Below are 16,984 nucleotides of genomic sequence, written 5' to 3'. Positions count from 1 at the left end.
AGAAGAAAAGAGGAAAGGAATAAAAGGGAAGAAAGCCATCACTTTGAGGAGTGTAATTATGGGAGGAGGCACCCTGAAGCAATCACTTGGTGGCAACCAGCCTACCCAGCAGTAATTTATTACCACGTGAAGAAGTCGGGGAGTTAATCACAGTACTGGCATGTGTAACAACTCCATGCACTAGACTCAGCATAAAACTTAAGCTTAGAAACTGAAAATAATTAGAAGACCGTATATTTGAAATGCACCACTAAAATAAGAGGGTGGTCATTAGGGCCACAAACACAACTGTGGACCTCTTTTCATGCCCAAGTTCAGGTGAACAGCATGCTTATAATCCACTGAACCAACTGAGTGAGCTTATGGAAGGCAAAGGTGTGCAAGGGCACTGTGTTTTTGGCACCAGACAGATGCTCACTTCATTATGTTCTGAGTATCCGCATGGCCTGTTGTGAAAGACAGAGAACACAATTTCCACAGGCTTTGCTGCATGAATGTTAGTGCTCTGGGAATGCTCTAAGACCTGTCCAGCTTTGGCTTAGTAAAGGGGTCTAGGCCAGATCCAATTCAACCTGCTGCCTTCCTCCTGGGAGTTATCCTCTTTCTTACCCATTTTTTTGAACCAAGGAAGATTCAACAGAGTCAAAGGGAATATGGTCGATAGCCCCCAAGTGGCCTTTGCTTTTAAACAAGTTTTCACTTTTTGGTGTTTATTCAAAATAGTAGTCAAATTATTAGAACTAGGAGAGAGTAATCAAATTGATCAGTCAGGCTGTTCTTAATGACATTTTTAAAGATTTAATGACAGTTCTAAAGAACTGAACCAGGGTTTTCCAATGCAGAGAAATAGGGATTGGGGAAGAAATACCCAGAGAGGATATAAAACAATGTTTAGAACAAAAGGCTCTTATTAAAAATATATAAATGATGACAAAAATTGTCCACATAATCATGGCAATTCCTCATCCTTTTGCAATGTAGAATCCTGGCAGAGTGTGAGGGAAATTGAACTACACTATTCAGGTTTTCCAAATTAAGAATAGAATGATTTGTTTTCCAAATCTTTAACTTCTACTTCTGAAGGCTAAACCTTAAGCTTTAAGAATCATGAACCAAAAGAGGACACAGGTAAATCTCATTGCAATTTTTTAATCTTGTTTCTTGGATTCTTATTTATTTTCATCTTCCTAAAACTACTGTGGAAAGAAAATTTAAAGGACTAGTAAGAAAAAACAGCTCCATTGATAACAAGAACAATTTATCAATGACATGTTAAAATCTGTAATATCTACTATCTCAGATTACTGTGTAATTATCTCAGCAGTGTGCCTCAATTTTTATATTTAATATAGTCTTTATGCTGAAAAAATTAACAAGTACCAACCTAATTGTTATCTATTTTAGGAGCTTAAAATGGAAAGAAAACGAAAAATATTTTTATTGGCAGAAAGTGAATACAGGTGGCACTTCCCGCCTCCTCTTCATGTATTTACTGACAAACCACCTGACAGGATGATAGTGATGCAATGTGGTTAGGGAAGAATGGGGGTAGAATGTGTAGTTTCCTGTTTCTAGCATCGATTTGTTTTTAATGCTGACACGATCCTACAGGTTTTCACTCCAAGGAAGCACAGGCAACAGAAGTTATTATAGTGGGGATTAAGAGAAGACTGAGAAATGGACCAATTGCTTGTATTCTTTTTATATTGGCTAACGAATGCATGTTTTTATTTCTGAATCCCTGATATTCATGAGGAAATATTACAAACAATAGAGTGATGCTATAGTAATATATCCATATAGTAGTGCCTTACGCAAGTCAATGTGATTCTAGATAGTTAATGCTCTGTAACTGAAATTTGGAATGTCTTCTGTTTCTGTTACTCATTTGTTACTGTGCCATTTGAGAACAATTAGAGAACCAGATAAATTCTTAGGTTCGTTCATTCATGAAATAACGTTTAAGGAATGAGTGCCTGCCTATCATATAAAAGAATCGAGTTATTTACTTACCCTGGGAAGAAATGCAATATGTTAAAATGCATGTATAGATAGGTCACATGGTTTTTCTAGGAATTACACTGCGTGAAGGCCCACAAAGCCTTACTTTATGGTTTTTAAAAAAAAATGGTGAAGCTGTTATAATTACACCGTAGAGTTTTACAATCTTCTTTTTTTAATTTTCACTTCTGATTTTCAGACATAGAGTAGAAAGAAGTATGAATGTGTATACAAACCTGTTTCCACCACAAAAGAAGTCAAACTGTAATTCAAGGGGGGTGGGGGTTGGGGGGAGTAAAGCAGATAGGCTTTTCCAAGAGTTAACCGTAAAGGGAAATGACTAGAGAATTCCTTTACTCACAGGACTTTCAAATCCCTGTCTCACCCTGCATTAGCCTTTCAAAGGATTCATGGTGAAGGTGTCTCACGTGAATGCAACAGGACAAAGGCCCAAAGCTTAGTCTACCCGTTCCTACCGGGCGGAGAAGCTGCCGGGAGGAGGAGCAGGGTCCCGGCGTCTAGCCAGACAGCGGTCCCACGGTTACTAACTCTCCATGTGGTAGCGACCTGCCACCTCTCTTGACAGCCACAGAGCTCTAACGTCTGCGCCGGGAGAGGCAGCTGTCCGGTCTTTTCTTTTGCCTGGAGCTGCCCTACAGAGCGCAGCCCACAGCCTGGGCACTACCAACCAACTCCATTTATGGTGACAGGATGAATTCTTCGTTGTTTCCCCGCCCAAGCCTCGTACCCACCCAACCATCCACCCACGGCGTCCGTTGCGCGCACCCTACTTCTGACCCGGGGACGCGCGCGCGCACCCCGTACTTCTCCCTACTTCTCCTTTTGAAGTCGCGCGTGCGTGCGTGCGTACACACAACTCAGCCACTTTAAGGTACTCCTAAAGCAGTTGCGCCCCCTTCCCAGCACCCAGATGTTGCGACCCGCCTGTAGAAGGTGAGGGAAATAGCCTACTAGCAGCTGGAGGCAGTGAAGAAGAGACGCTGATTTCAGACCTGGCCCTCTGGATGCCGAGTTCAGAGGGGCTACGAAGGTGCCGGGGAGAGCGGGATTTCCCAGGTTCCCGCCCACGGCGGCCTCTCAGCACCAGTAGCCTGCAGCGGACCTGTCTCCGCCACCCTCGCCCTAGCGGAGCTGCGGAAGCCGCTGACAGCGTCCCCCGGCAGAGCGGTGGGCCCCGCACAGCCCCGAGCCCCGCCCTCCCGCCGGCCGCGTTCCCCGCCTCGCTACCTCGAGGCGCGGAGGACGCACCCCGCCCCTTCCCGCCTGGCCAATGGGCGCCCGGGCCGCGCACAGTGTGTCCCCGCCTCCGCCAGGGAAACTTGAAGCAGTAGAAAAGTTTGTACAGAAGCTGGAAGGGCGGGCAAGAGCGGAGCTTGAAACCCCGCAGCCCAAGAGGAAGAAAATGAATAGTGCCAAGTCAGAGCTTCTGGCCCAGTGGACCTCGAGCCGCCCCCAGGGATCCAGAAGCGGCCTCAGCGGCAGCCAGCAGCCCCAATAGCCGCTCACGCTGCTCTGGACTGCGGAGGAGGGCGGCCGGAGCCGGTGCCTGAGGCTCAGTGTCACCTGAGCGCGTGGCCGCACACCTGAGGGCTGTCCGCCCGCGGATGGGACTTGCGGACCCAGCAGAACTTCGATCATCTTTGAAGAAACGGACAAATAGAGCGAAAGAAACCTAAGAGCAGGCTTCACTGATCCATGCCGCTGCCTTTCTGGTTTCCCAAGTTTTTGAAAGCTGGCCATTCTGACACCCGTTCCAGAAAATTGGCAGCTACCGAGACCCGGCTCTAAAGCAGCAAAGGCTGGGCAAGCTCCACATCGCGCGTGGTGAGGCTGAGGACAGGTTGGAGGCGTGTCCACGACACCTGAGCCTTGACACTGGGGCTTTACACGGCTGCCACCGCTGCGGCCACCACAGGTGAAATAGGGTTGGGGGCACTGGACAGAGAGCAGTGGGAGGGCGCTCCACAAGCCGAGCCTGGGAGGAGAGAGGGCGCTCTCCAAGTTGTCTGTCTTTCGTGACCTGTTTTCAATGAGTATTTTATTGACTCAGAATCTGCGGGAATGAGAGCGAGCCACTTTTCCCTTGAGATAAGTCTTGTTCATCTTGGCAGTGGAGTGAAGTTGAGTTGGAGGGAGGGAGAGAGAATGGCAACTTATTAATGCTCGTAGAGTGGTGCTGCAGGCAGGATGTTTCAGGAACCTGGAGATTTCCGTAGCCTTCGGCGGCCGCAGTAGGCAAGTAGCTACAATCCACAAGGTAGGGTTGAATTACCCCCTTGTTTTATGAGCATATTGTTTCTTGAGAGCGGGTCTGACACCTTTGCGAGTGATAATTTACTCTCACCGCGCCTCTGTCTCTCTCCTACCATTCCCAGACCCAGCCTCGCAGTTCAAGGCTGTGTATCGCGGCCATCATCATGACCACCCCTGGGACCAACACGTCCTCCTCCTTGATACCGAACAGCCCGGTGACCATCCCGGCGGTGATGTTCATTTTCGGGGTGGTGGGCAACCTGGTGGCCATCGTGGTGCTATGCAAATCGCGCAAGGAGCAGAAGGAGACGACCTTTTACACATTGGTGTGCGGACTGGCCGTCACTGACCTACTGGGCACGTTGCTGGTGAGCCCAGTGACCATCGCCACGTACATGAAGGGCCAGTGGCCCGGGGGCCAGCCGCTGTGCGAGTACAGCACCTTCATCCTGCTCTTCTTCGGCCTATCGGGCCTCAGCATCATCTGTGCCATGAGTATCGAGCGCTACCTGGCCATCAACCACGCCTACTTCTACAACCACTACGTGGACAAGCGGCTGGCGGGTCTCACGCTCTTCGCGGTCTACGCGTCCAACGTGCTCTTCTGCGCGCTGCCCAACGTGGGCCTCGGCAGCTCGCGGCTGCAGTACCCGGACACCTGGTGCTTCATCGACTGGACCACCAACGTGACGGCGCACGCAGCCTTCTCCTACATGTACGCGGGCTTCAGCTCCTTCCTCATTCTCGCCACCGTGCTCTGCAACGTGCTGGTGTGCGTCGCGCTGCTCCGCATGCATCGCCAGTTCATGCGCCGCACCTCGCTGGGCACCGAGCAGCACCACGCGGTCGCCGCCGCGGTGTTGGCCTCCGCCTCCTGCAGGGCCAACCCGGCCACCGCCTCCCCCGCCCTGCCGCGCTTCAGTGACTTTCGCCGCCGCCGGAGCTTCCGCCGCATCGCGGGTGCCGAGATCCAGATGGTCATCTTACTCATCGCCACTTCCCTGGTGGTGCTCATCTGCTCCATCCCGCTCGTGGTGAGTGGCCGGGACTGGGGCCCCACTCGGCCCTTTCTCCGGCATCCCCCTCCCCCTCCTGCTCCCTTTCCCGCCCCCCCCCCCCCATTCCTTGGCAGTTGCCCTCCAGGTCCCGGCTGGGATCCCCACCCTCGGCTTCTCAGAGCAGGCCCAACCTCCTTTCAGGCCGCATCCCTAACGAAATGTAGCAGGTGCTTTTCCCCTACATCCCCGAGTTTCTTTCCGCGAAAGCCCTGGTTTCCTTTCTCTCCCGGGACAGCCCCTACCCCTTGCTGCCTGACAGTGGCCTTGAGCCTTCCGAGAAGCCCCGCCTTTCTGTCAGATGTGGAGGGGAAACCGCTGCAAGTGTGACTTAACCCCATCCTCCACCCTGTAAACAGCAGAATCCAAAACGTCAGGGTGGTTATCTATCTCTTTGGTGTACACCATTCCTTCGAGCAGTGGAGTCTGGGGTATTTTGATTTATGTAGGATTTGGGGGTTATGGTTATGTAGAGCTAGAAGAGATAGTAGATGCTTTTTAGTCTCTCCTCACTTTACACAATAAGTGACTTGCATAAAAATAATCTAGCAGAACTACACTGTCGAGCTGGAGTCCCTGCTCATCACCATGCTGCGCCTGGGAGATCATCTCAGTGCACGTGTGGGTTGTTTCTGCACAGGACATGGCCCAGACTCAGGTTCCTTCGTTCTCTGTAGGGGCCAGAAAAGCGAAGTTTCTCAGTGGGTGTGGCTATTAAAGGCAGGCTAATGTACATGGGGCATTGAATTTGAATTCTCAACAATGGCGAGAGGTTCATTGCCGTTCTAAAGAAACAGCGCTTTAGAGATGGTCATCTTATTTATTGTCTTTGAATTAACTTTTTAAATGTTAAAAGCAGAATGGTCGAAAGCCTACCTAGGTCTCCTCTACTTTGCCTGTCATTAAAATTTTGTGCACCAGAAACCGATGGGCAACGACATATAATATTTTCTCTAGAGTTTCTCTTAACAGCAACTAGTTCTGAGATTTTCATCCTCAAAATACTGCATTCCTAGACAGAATGCAAAAGAGATGACTTCTCTTTCTTATGCTGATTAGGAGAAAGAGAAAAATAAATGTAATGGGCTATTATTCCTGTCTTTCCCTTGTTAATAATGTCCATGGATATTTAATATAAAAATATTATATATCTGGTAAGAGTGACTGTAAATGGAAGGAACTTAGAAGTGGCTGAGAGCCAGTATACAGTAGCTTCTTGCCAATTTATAGAAACAGAAGTAAATATAATTGGCCAGAAGGACCTTTAAATCATTCTAGGACTATACATAATTTGCAGAAGTAAGTCACACTTGAGCCACATAAACATATTTTACTGTGTGTAATGGCAACTCAGAATAAAGTGAGATTTTGGAAAAGACAACACAGCTTCTGCTGGGACTCCCTTCTCTGGCCTCTGCCTTATGTTTTACAGAACCGTAAATGACAAAGTGAAAGGTTATTTACAGATTATACTCTTAAGGAACAGAGGAATGAGAGCCAGAAGGTTAGCAACATGCACGTACTTTTTAAATAGTGTTGGTAAGAAGTATCCATCTGAGGTTATTGACTACTGTAGATGAATTGTTTTCTTCCAGCATCTACAAAGGCACAAAATGCTTAGTTCACCTGATAGACCGAAGCAGCAGACCTGGTCCTATGGGGCAGGATCATTTATTACAAAGCCTTTGAAATTATTGGAGAAGCTAGAGGCATGAAATTATAGGAGCTATATTTGTTGTTGAAAATTAGCCACATTTTAACTAACAAATACTGTCCATTCTGTACAAAGTCAGTAATGTGCAGTAGATAATAAGTATTTTTATCCTGAAAATTGAAACTATCTGAGCTAAGAAGTAATCACATTGTAAGTAATAAAGAATCATACAAGTAGTAACAGCTTCAGTTTTTAGCCTTTAGTTTTGGCTACCAAAATCTCATTTCAGAATCAATTTAATTATAAGTTAATGATATGCAGTAAAGTCATTGCACTACTCACCCACCCACAGTTTAGCAATTACCGAAAGAATTAAAAGGGAAACTTATCCACAACTATGGTCTTCCTTAGCTTCTTTTTACAACTTTTTTTTAATGTTTCTCATCTTAAGCTTAAAGTTTCTGAACTCTGACATATAAAGCAGTCAGACTTGTCTTCAGTCCCAAGAAAATGAAACATCTCTCTTTTTTTAACTTTATCAAATCAAGTTGGTTGCTAATCTTATTTTAGGAAAATGAAACCCTTCAAAGCATTTAAAAGCTTTGGAAAAGCTATAGAGCAAAATGCAGTGTATTTGGAATTTCAGAAAGCTTGATGAAATGTATAAGGAAAACAAGCAGTCACTGAAAAGCAGCCAAGTTTTTTGTCTTTTGGGCATCAGGGAAGGAAAAAAAAACCACAGTGGCTCTTAGAGGGTACTTGATACTGAGTTTAGTATAGAAGTAATTTTTAATTTGTTACCCAAAATATGTATGTTTCATAAATAGAGCTTAGAGATTTGAGAAAGGTTGAGAAATTAGTTGTGAATATAAAGAACTGTGCTGAACTTGCAAAATTTGCTGAAGTGAGTGATAATCAATGAACAGAGAGGGCATGAATACAATCCACAAGGAACATTTTATGACAAGATTTAGTGAGAAGGTGGTTCTTGTCATTTTGTCTATTCTTCAGTTTGTAACCAATCTCTGGGTTTTTTTATATACAGGAGAAACCGAAGAAATGAAAGAGTCTACCCTTAAGATAAATAAAAGGGATTGCATTCTTTAGAAATAAATATGCAAGCAAGACAACCTCATAAGGTCTGCCATTAAACTCTGTAGCTAGATCAACGTCTGGTGCCTAAGTCTGCCATTACTAATGTTAAGATAAATATAATAATCAAATCTTTTGCCTCGGAGTTAAATAATTACACTATAGGATTTGGAAAGGCATTTTTCCCTTATGCAAGAATGGCTGTGTTTATTGCTTACTTGTTCCTTTTATTTTCTTTCTTCTTACTTTGAAGTAACAAGTATTTATCTCTGTTAGGGGTTGAATGGCCAATTGGATTAATCTTCTGCCTGAAACTTAGTTTTTAGGCAAATAGCTTCCTGTGGTTGCTTACCGTAAACTAATTGTCTGTATAAAGCTTTCACCGGCATTTGATCAGCAAAGGTTTATTAGGGCAGATGCAAAGTGCATAAATAAATATTCTTTTGTCTACTGTAGGCAAACTGGAAGTTAACTCTTAAAACAACTGATGGGATTTCAGATGAGTAAAAATCCCATTTATGAGTGTAAGAGTAATACCATAAATTAACGTACTATTACAGCAGAACCGGAAGGATTTGATTATTTTTCAAATAAATTTAGCAAGTTAAAAGATGGCAATTCCTAAAAGTAGTTTTTTAGTCATAACATAAAATTACAGACCTATTCATAGTACCTTGAAGACTACAGGATAACATAAAAGTAAGGTATTTCCACATCAGGCATCTCATTGAAAAAAACTAGGAAGAAAATAGGGCTGGCCAATATTTTCACTCTTCCTGTACCTCAATTTCCTCAACTGCAGGTGAAGAATTTATATTATTATGCAACTCATTGGGTGGTTATGGGTGAGTCCTAGTCTAATAAAATCTTGGGTTTTTTGAACACCTACTAACCATAAAATCTTGGTTTTTTTGAACATCTACTAACAAGATTTCTTTTCACCAGAGTGGAAGCGACTCTTGTAGTCTCTTGGTAGAATGTTGAAAGTTAGAGCTTTTAAAAATAATACTTCAGAAATAAAATTTTGATGTAGAGACCGACCTCTAGAAATTAAGTAATTTGCCTGCAATAACTGGCTAGTTAGTGACCCAGAGGGAAGGAGAGCTGTGTTCCAACCACCCGGTCAAGAACTCCACTATCTTCTACTTAAAGATTTTTTTGGTCACTAAAAATAAAAGAATAAAAAGTGACAGAAATTTCTTGTAGCAGCTGTGTTAATCAGGGACTTTTCACAAGACAATTAGATAACTGGGCACACACAGATAGTTCCTTTTATTTGCCTGCAACAGAACAAGTAGCATACGTGCATAAATCCAGTTACAAGATTTCGTCATTTATTGGAAAATCTTTCTACCTTGACAGTCTATTACTGAAAATCAGTCTAATCAAGACTTTAGTGTTCTTTTTTCAATTAGACGTTCCCTGCCAACAGGTTATTCTTACACAGGATGTACATGGTTTTGATGCTGTGTCATTAACTGTAGCCTAAGCTACCTCTAAGCTGTGGTTTTCAAATTATTGGTGTATTCTACAGTGGCCAAGCTTCTACATAATGGGTTACCAAAAAGTGACGACAGCCAACAAATATGTTAGGTGTTAGCCATTTTCTTAAGTGCTTTTATAATTTGTACATAAATTATAAGGAGCAGAGCCAGAATCTGAATAGAGGTTAGTTTGATTCCAAAGCTTAGGCATCTACCCCTACCTCTACAGCATATAGCCTGCCTCCTTTTAGCTTTGCTGTCATGACATCTTTTGTTGAATTTATGATATTTTCTCCAAGTCATGTTCCAATGCTCCTGCACCCTAATTCTAGTCATCCTCAAGAAATTGAGAATATTGTAATATATGCCAATATTAACAATAAACCACAAGCACAAATCTGCAGCTACTGAAAAAAATAGACTAACTTTTAAAATTGCAAGAGATTATGTATGTTGCTTGTATTTGGTGAAATTTTTTATGGTATTTTCCTCCCCTGACTCAGAGGTTCTGTTTTATCAGCAGCACACTCTTCCAAAACTGAAAACTGCCTGAACATGTTTATTGGGGTAACATCTAGGGATTGTTGGACAAGGATTCCAGAAAAATTGCTTTCACCTACCTACATGACACTAAAGTGCTGCTGTGGACATTCTCATCTTAATCTTGGGTTTTCCCCTTTGGAAAGAGCAAATCCAGTAGCCTCTAAAGTGAGACAGATTGCTCTGTTTGTTCAAACATTATGAAGTACGTGGAGCTTTTGTTCATTTTTGTCTTGTTCCCCCTCTGCTGCAAGTTGGATCCTATTGAAAACACACTGCAAATGCAAACTCATTTGTCTTGATTCTCTCCAAATAACCACGTTTTGATAATGTTTTGCCTGAATTTGGGATTTGGCTTTTCCTATTCATCTTTTTGCCACCCCGTGAACTCCTTGTTACTGAAACGACATTAAGCGGCCGGGCTCATTAAGTGACTTATGTTCATTGTAAGCTTTCCCCCACCGCACCCTCAGCCCATGTGGGACTCTGAAATAGGGCTTCTGTAGTTCTTGGCCCTTATCTGCCTAAAAGCAGGGCATAAATTTCCCTTCATAAAGGTGGCATAAACTTCCTCCCTCCCACTCCTGGACCAGGATGGAGGCCAATGACCCTTATCTTGGGAGACATGGCCAGCACCAAGATGAGCCTGCATAAACCTTACTAAAAAAAAGAAAAAATAAATAAAACTATCTTCTATTAGTTCCCCCATATACTTCTTAGTTCCACAGTTGACCTCCGCTGAAGCATAAATCCTCCCTTCTTTGTTAAGGAGGCTATATAAGCTCACAAGCCTGCTTCTTTTAGTTATTTCTTTTTTGTGTGTGAACTCTTATGTGTGTAAAACATATTAATAAATGTGTATTCCTTTTCTCCCGTCTAAATAAATAAATAAATAATAAATAAATAAAATAGGCTTTCTTTCATTCCCTTCTACAGTAGTGAAAATTAATTACCGCCATTGATGAAGTGAGGCTCAGAGATGATTCTTCCCTTGCCTATCATCACTTTTGACTATGAAAGCTCACTATTAATATTTTTACAGCACTCAGACTTTTCATAAGGGTCATAGAAATTTAAAAATAAAATGCTAATCGCTAATACATTCCTACAAATTTCATACCTTTGAACTGTTCAAAACTTTTCCTCCTTTCAGTACTAACCATGTTTTCTTTGAGATAGTGGTGAGAGAAACAACCAGCTACAAAATATTTAAATGCTATAAGTATCAGAACTAGGACATAGTTCCATAGTGTAGTGGTTAGCACGTCTTTACTCGCAGAAGGCCCTGGGTTCGCCTTCCAGTGGAGCTGCTGTCTGTGGTCTATGGCCATGCTACCCTGAGCAAGCCTAATGTCTGATCTTGGAAGCTAGCAGGGTTGGGCCTTGTTAGTACTTGGGTGGGAGACCTCTTAGGAAGACCAAGTGCCGTTGGCATAAATAATAATAAGAAGAAGAAAATTTAAAAATAAATAAAAAATAATTTAAAATACCAAGCTATAAGTTCAGACTTAACCAAGACCTAAAAGAGGATCTTAGAGAGGGCGAGGCAAAAGACTCCTTAGGATGGTTCTGAGACCAAAACATCCCAAGTGGAGCAACAGTGCCACCTAGAGGCTGCAAGTCTCAAATTTGCACAAACCCTCCCATAAGTTTTATTCTAGAGACGAGTACAGGCCAAGAGAGCCTATAATTAGTTTTAGTCTATCATTTCTTTAATCCTTAGAAACATAGCATGTAATTTGAGTAAAATAGAAGCCTCATGTTTTTACCTTTTTACCAATAATTCCATAGCTGGGAAAGGTTAAATAGAACACAGCCAGCCCTGTCGAACTGAAAAAGCAACATGGAGGTCATCTAGAGGCCTGGGACCCAGACCAGAGTGGGTCACCAATAGAGTGGGGACCTTGATAAATTCCTCAAACCTCTTCTCATCGCAGAAAAGGCCCATATACCTAAGGGAGATTAATCTCTCAGTGCCCAAGAACAACTGAGAACCTCAATAAAGATTATGGTAGGAAGAAACCTAGCTGCTTTGTTTCACTACGTTTTACAAAGACAGAAAAGCAGCCATGCTTAGTCTTGATACTTTTATTTACCCAAGCATAGTTTTTAAAAGCATTTTAAAAGAAATCATCATCTGCTATTCATTCTAGTTCAATTTTTATGTAGCTGTCTTCCAGAGATCAAACTATTAATTTCATCTTGGTTTAAGCCATTTCATCATTTTATTCTGAGATTTATAGGACCATAATCTCTCAACCAAGACATTTAGGACCAGATGTGCTTTAAAATTCAGAATTGCCTGAGTTTTAGAAAAGTAATTTAGTAATAAACTGTATAACAATGTCATATCTCCATCAGAATTGGAATAGTACCTCTGGAGCAAAACATAGGATTAGTCACACCAAGTGGAATTAATAAAACTATACATAGCTTCATAATCGAGTCAGTTCAAGTCTTGCTGCCAAAGTAACTTTAGGTCAGGTTTTGCAACCCAAAAACAAGTGAATGACAACAAAACAATAGCAAGTGAACAACAATAACAATTTCTTGATTAAGGATTATGGACTTGTAGCTGATAAAAGTCTAAATTCCAGTTAAGGAATAAATACAATTATACCTCATTGATCTAGCATCATCCAGGAATAAGTGTCATATGAGTTGAGTTTTGCAGACTAATGAAATTTCTTTAAATATTTTAAAGTTACTCCTTTTATCCAAATTGTTATCTTTCCAAAATATCTGTACTCTTTCTTAGTGATTCATGCACCATGAAAATTAACTATTGTACTGTATGGAAAGGTAGTGATACCCTCAAGTCTTGTTAAAGTTAGCTATTTATCCCAAGTTAAATGGCTCCAGCTCTGCTTTTGTAAGTTCTTTCTCCTTTTTATGGTTTTTATGCATCCTCCTTGGCTGTGAGACTCATTTCTTCTCCCTGACCTAAAACAATTACTAAAGACAAGTAATAATTGTTAAATAATTACTAAAAACAGATGGTAATTATCATAAAACCATGATTTTTATATTAATTACATATAAAAATGTAAAAGAGTATAATCAGGAGTGAGATCTAGACTAATAATACTTTAAATAAGAATACATTTTTTTCTTTCTATACATTTTTTATTGAGATATAATTGACATATTACTTTCAGGTGTACAACAGTGATTCTGTATTTGTATATATTGTGAAATAATCACCACAATAAGTTTAGTTAACATCCATTTTCACACACAGTTACAAAAATTCTTTTTGATGAAAAAACATCTACTCTTTAACAGAAAATTTGAGAGTGTACATTTAACAAGTGCTAAGGGATAAAATAAGTCTTCCTTAAGTTTACACACATTCATGTTTTCATTGAATTGTTTGAAGTTCCCAGAAGTTGGCATATCATTTTATTCTTTCACTACTTTGCACATGGAATTACCTCTGCTTGAATCGTCATATCCTTTCAAATTTAGCAACTTTCACTCATCCATCAAAACTCAGTGCAAGCTTCCTCTCCCCCTGAAAGCACCTTCCGATGCCCTCCCATTCAAGTCTGGAGGTCTTACGTATACCCTTCCGTTTCGTTTCGTATCACCTCCAGCAATAGTTGATCTACCTTCTGGCTTTTTACACTATTAGGTTACTCTTGGCCTTCAAGAAGTTTATAGTATTTAATGCAACTTTTTGTGCCCAGAATCTATCACAATGCCTAACACAATACGCACGTACTCTTAAATAATTAAATGCATGCAAAAATGTGATTATAGTAAGGGCAAATTTTTTTTTAACTGCCAAAAATGAGACTTTGAAATAGCAAATAGGTCGTTAGGGTTTCTTTGCGTTTACTTCATTTAAGTTGTACCTGACCTATGGTGGGCTGGCAGACAAGCCTTTTGCCTTAAACAGCTCAAACTGCACTAGAATGAATTGTCATCCCTACTGCTGTGTCCAGAATGCTCTTTGAGCACTTGGCCATTTACCAGCTCAAATGCTATAGAAGCCCAAAGGAGGGACTGATTCTGAGTGGAGTTTCAGGATGGAGTCGCTGAGGGATAGTTGTGAAGCAAAACTATAGTTCACAAGCAGTAGGAAGCCACTGGAAGTTTACAGCCGATTGGCATAATCAGATCTGCATTTTAGAAGTAATCTTCTGGTAGCAGTTTGGAGGATGAGTTAAAAAGGAAAGGAGCCGGAGGTGGGAAAGCTAGTTTCATGGCTGATGAATTAATCCAGATGGGAAATGCAGTTAGAGGGAAAGGACTAGAACAGGTTTCTGGAAGAAGAGTTGATAACACTAGATGATTATTATAACTGGGGAACAGACTCAGAGAAAATAAAAACCTCTCCAGTCATTTTGGATGATAGGAGTTTCCGATGTTGGTTTAGAAGTATCCAGTATGTTCTTTCTAGAATCTAAAATAAAGGAATCTCTGGCTTTGTTTTCAATGATTAGATGGTTAGTTGGCTTACAAAATGAGTTTCATTTAAATATGTAAAATAGTAGCTGGGATAAGGGAAATCAATGGCTTTTGGAAAAAAATGATACTTCATTAGAATTACAAAACCTTAAAAGTACTCACAGAAATGGAGTTAATAAAACGCTTCTCAAGGGAATTTTGTGCCTACATTACTCATACACACATTGCACTTTTGTATGCCATCTTTGATCTAGAAAAAATATTCATAAGATAATTACGAAAGTATTTAAAGTTATACTAACTCAAAACATAAGAGAATTGTGCAATCAGTGGTTTTTCTGAGGCTTATGTTGCTCTAGTTTTTGTTTCTTGTTTTTTGTGTTTTTTTGCACTTATTACCAGGAAAGAGTGCAGTTGCCAAATTTGCTAAGTTAGGCACCAAACACAAATGTTTGCCCCAACTGATCAGTGATAAAATCTAACTGTGAGCATCTCACTTATGCAGGTCCGAGTATTCGTCAACCAGTTATATCAGCCAAATTTAGTGCGAGAAATCAGCAAAAACCCAGATCTGCAAGCCATCCGAATTGCTTCTGTGAACCCCATCCTGGACCCGTGGATATACATCCTCCTTCGGAAGACTGTGCTCAGTAAAGCGATAGAGAAGATCAAATGCCTCTTCTGTCGCATCGGCGGGTCCCGCAGAGACCGTTCAGGACAGCACTGCTCAGACAGCAGGAGGACATCTTCTGCCGTCTCTGGCCACTCTCGCTCCTTCCTGTCTCGGGAGCTGAGGGAGATCAGCAGCACATCTCAGACCCTCCTTTACATGCCAGACCTCGGCGAGAACGGCCTCGGAGGCAGGAATTTGCTCCCCGGTGTGCCGGGCATGAGCCTGCCCCAAGCCGACACCACCTCCCTGAGGACTTTGCGAATATCAGAGACCTCGGACTCCTCACAGGGGCAGGACTCAGAGACTATCTTATTGGTGGATGAGGTTGCGGGGAGTAGCGGGGCTGGGCCTGCCCCAAAGGGGAGCTCCCTGCAAGTCACATTTCCCAATGAAACACTGAACCTATCAGAAAAATGTATATAGTAGCTGAGGAAAGAAATACAGCACTATTTCTGGAAGCTTATAAAATCCCGTGCAATAGACACATAAATGAAATGTTCAGCTGTGCTCAGAAGGGCTATTTTTGTCCTGTGACTCACATTAGAAAACATCTGGTTTTTGAACGCTTTTTAAACAAGTTGATTCACATGGCTCTGAGGTCTGAAACACATTGGTGGCCACTACTCAGTGACACAGGATTTCAGTCACAACTTGACTGCTGGGAGGATCTACCTTTAGTTTTCTACTTGACAGGAGGATGACAGAAGTTTTATTTTCATAATGTCAGGAACTTTATATCTGGCACACAGCAAAAAAAGGCCAGGTATGGAAGGGCTTTTGTCCAATAAAGTATAAGGACTATCTTATGGATGATTTAAGTCTCACTAAAGCATGAAATGTGAATTTTGTTGTTGTAAATATGATTTAATGTATTTAAAGTATTTTCTTCTCTGTGAGAAGGTTTATTGTTAATACAAGGCATAATAAAATTATGGTAGCCCCTCTCCACCCAATATAACTAGCTGACGTTGCAGATGTTAGATTTTTTTTCCTATACAAATTAAAACCACGCTGTTAAAAATTCACAGTGAAATTCCTATTCATAAAATGGATATAGATTTTCAAAAGAGTTTGATACTATTAAAAGAATAAAGGAAAAAACTATTTAAGACATGAATATTATAATTCAAAATATTGAAGCTCTTTCCGAACTATGTACAATAATACATAGTGAAAAATTTTAAGTGATGGCTACATGTATTTATCCAGAAAACTGTGATTTCAGGAAAACTTAACATGCTGGCAAATATTTTCTACTTTTGTCCTCACAAACTGGTACTTTTTAAAATGTAATACAAATTTTAAAAAGTCTTTAATGAATAACCCATAGTTGATGTGTACAATTTAAAAAGTCTAAGCAGTTTGTTTTCCTCTTAACATTGTGTATAGTTTTACTTTCCTAAGGAATGTCTAGAATATCCTTTAAAATTTAAGAGGAAGACTGACTGCACCATAACAGCCTTTACTTTGAGATGTGAAAGGATTGGTTAAGTTAGCCTTTCACAGATATCCTGAGTCTAACAAGAGAAGGAAGGGGTGCAGAATATGGGCACATAAAGGTCGCCTAACAGTTTTTTGTCATGCCCAGTAATGCTGTACATTTGTTTGAAGGAAACTTTTTCAAAGAAAAATTAAGCATGTTTTGTTGCTTAAAGTGTTTTGTGAATCGCCTGATTGTAATTAAATTCTGAGCCTGATAGTAATATGGTTTTAAGAAGCAGTTGTACCAACTGAAATTATTTTGGAGATTATAATAAATAAATACACTCAATCTGAGTTCCATATCCTTGGTTTTGAA

At 41.4% G+C, this 16,984-nt stretch overlaps 1 protein-coding gene across 1 annotated transcript; it reads left to right on the top strand.

Annotated features, from left to right (window-relative positions):
* The first annotated feature begins 3,343 nt into the window (after positions 1-3,343).
* On the top strand, positions 3,344-16,984 carry PTGER4 (prostaglandin E receptor 4). The gene is made up of 3 exons (XM_016147960.2): positions 3,344-3,937; positions 4,398-5,309; positions 15,019-16,984. Exons 2-3 carry the CDS (start codon positions 4,440-4,442, stop codon positions 15,607-15,609), a joined length of 1,461 nt encoding a protein of 486 aa, XP_016003446.1. The 5' UTR covers positions 3,344-3,937; positions 4,398-4,439; the 3' UTR covers positions 15,610-16,984.

This window comes from Rousettus aegyptiacus, unplaced genomic scaffold (assembly GCF_014176215.1).
Source record: "Rousettus aegyptiacus isolate mRouAeg1 unplaced genomic scaffold, mRouAeg1.p scaffold_m13_p_8, whole genome shotgun sequence".
NCBI classification, from domain to species: Eukaryota; Metazoa; Chordata; class Mammalia; order Chiroptera; family Pteropodidae; genus Rousettus; species Rousettus aegyptiacus.
This window is presented reverse-complemented; position numbering and strand designations above follow the sequence as displayed.

Excerpts from the sequence above, each read along its gene's own strand:
- PTGER4 (XM_016147960.2), top strand. The coding sequence starts at position 4,440 with ATGACCACCCCTGGGACCAACACGTCCTCCTCCTTGATACCGAACAGC. Across the intron at positions 5,310-15,018 it reads TCTGCTCCATCCCGCTCGTG|GTCCGAGTATTCGTCAACCA; the intron begins GTGAGTGGCCGG and ends TCACTTATGCAG.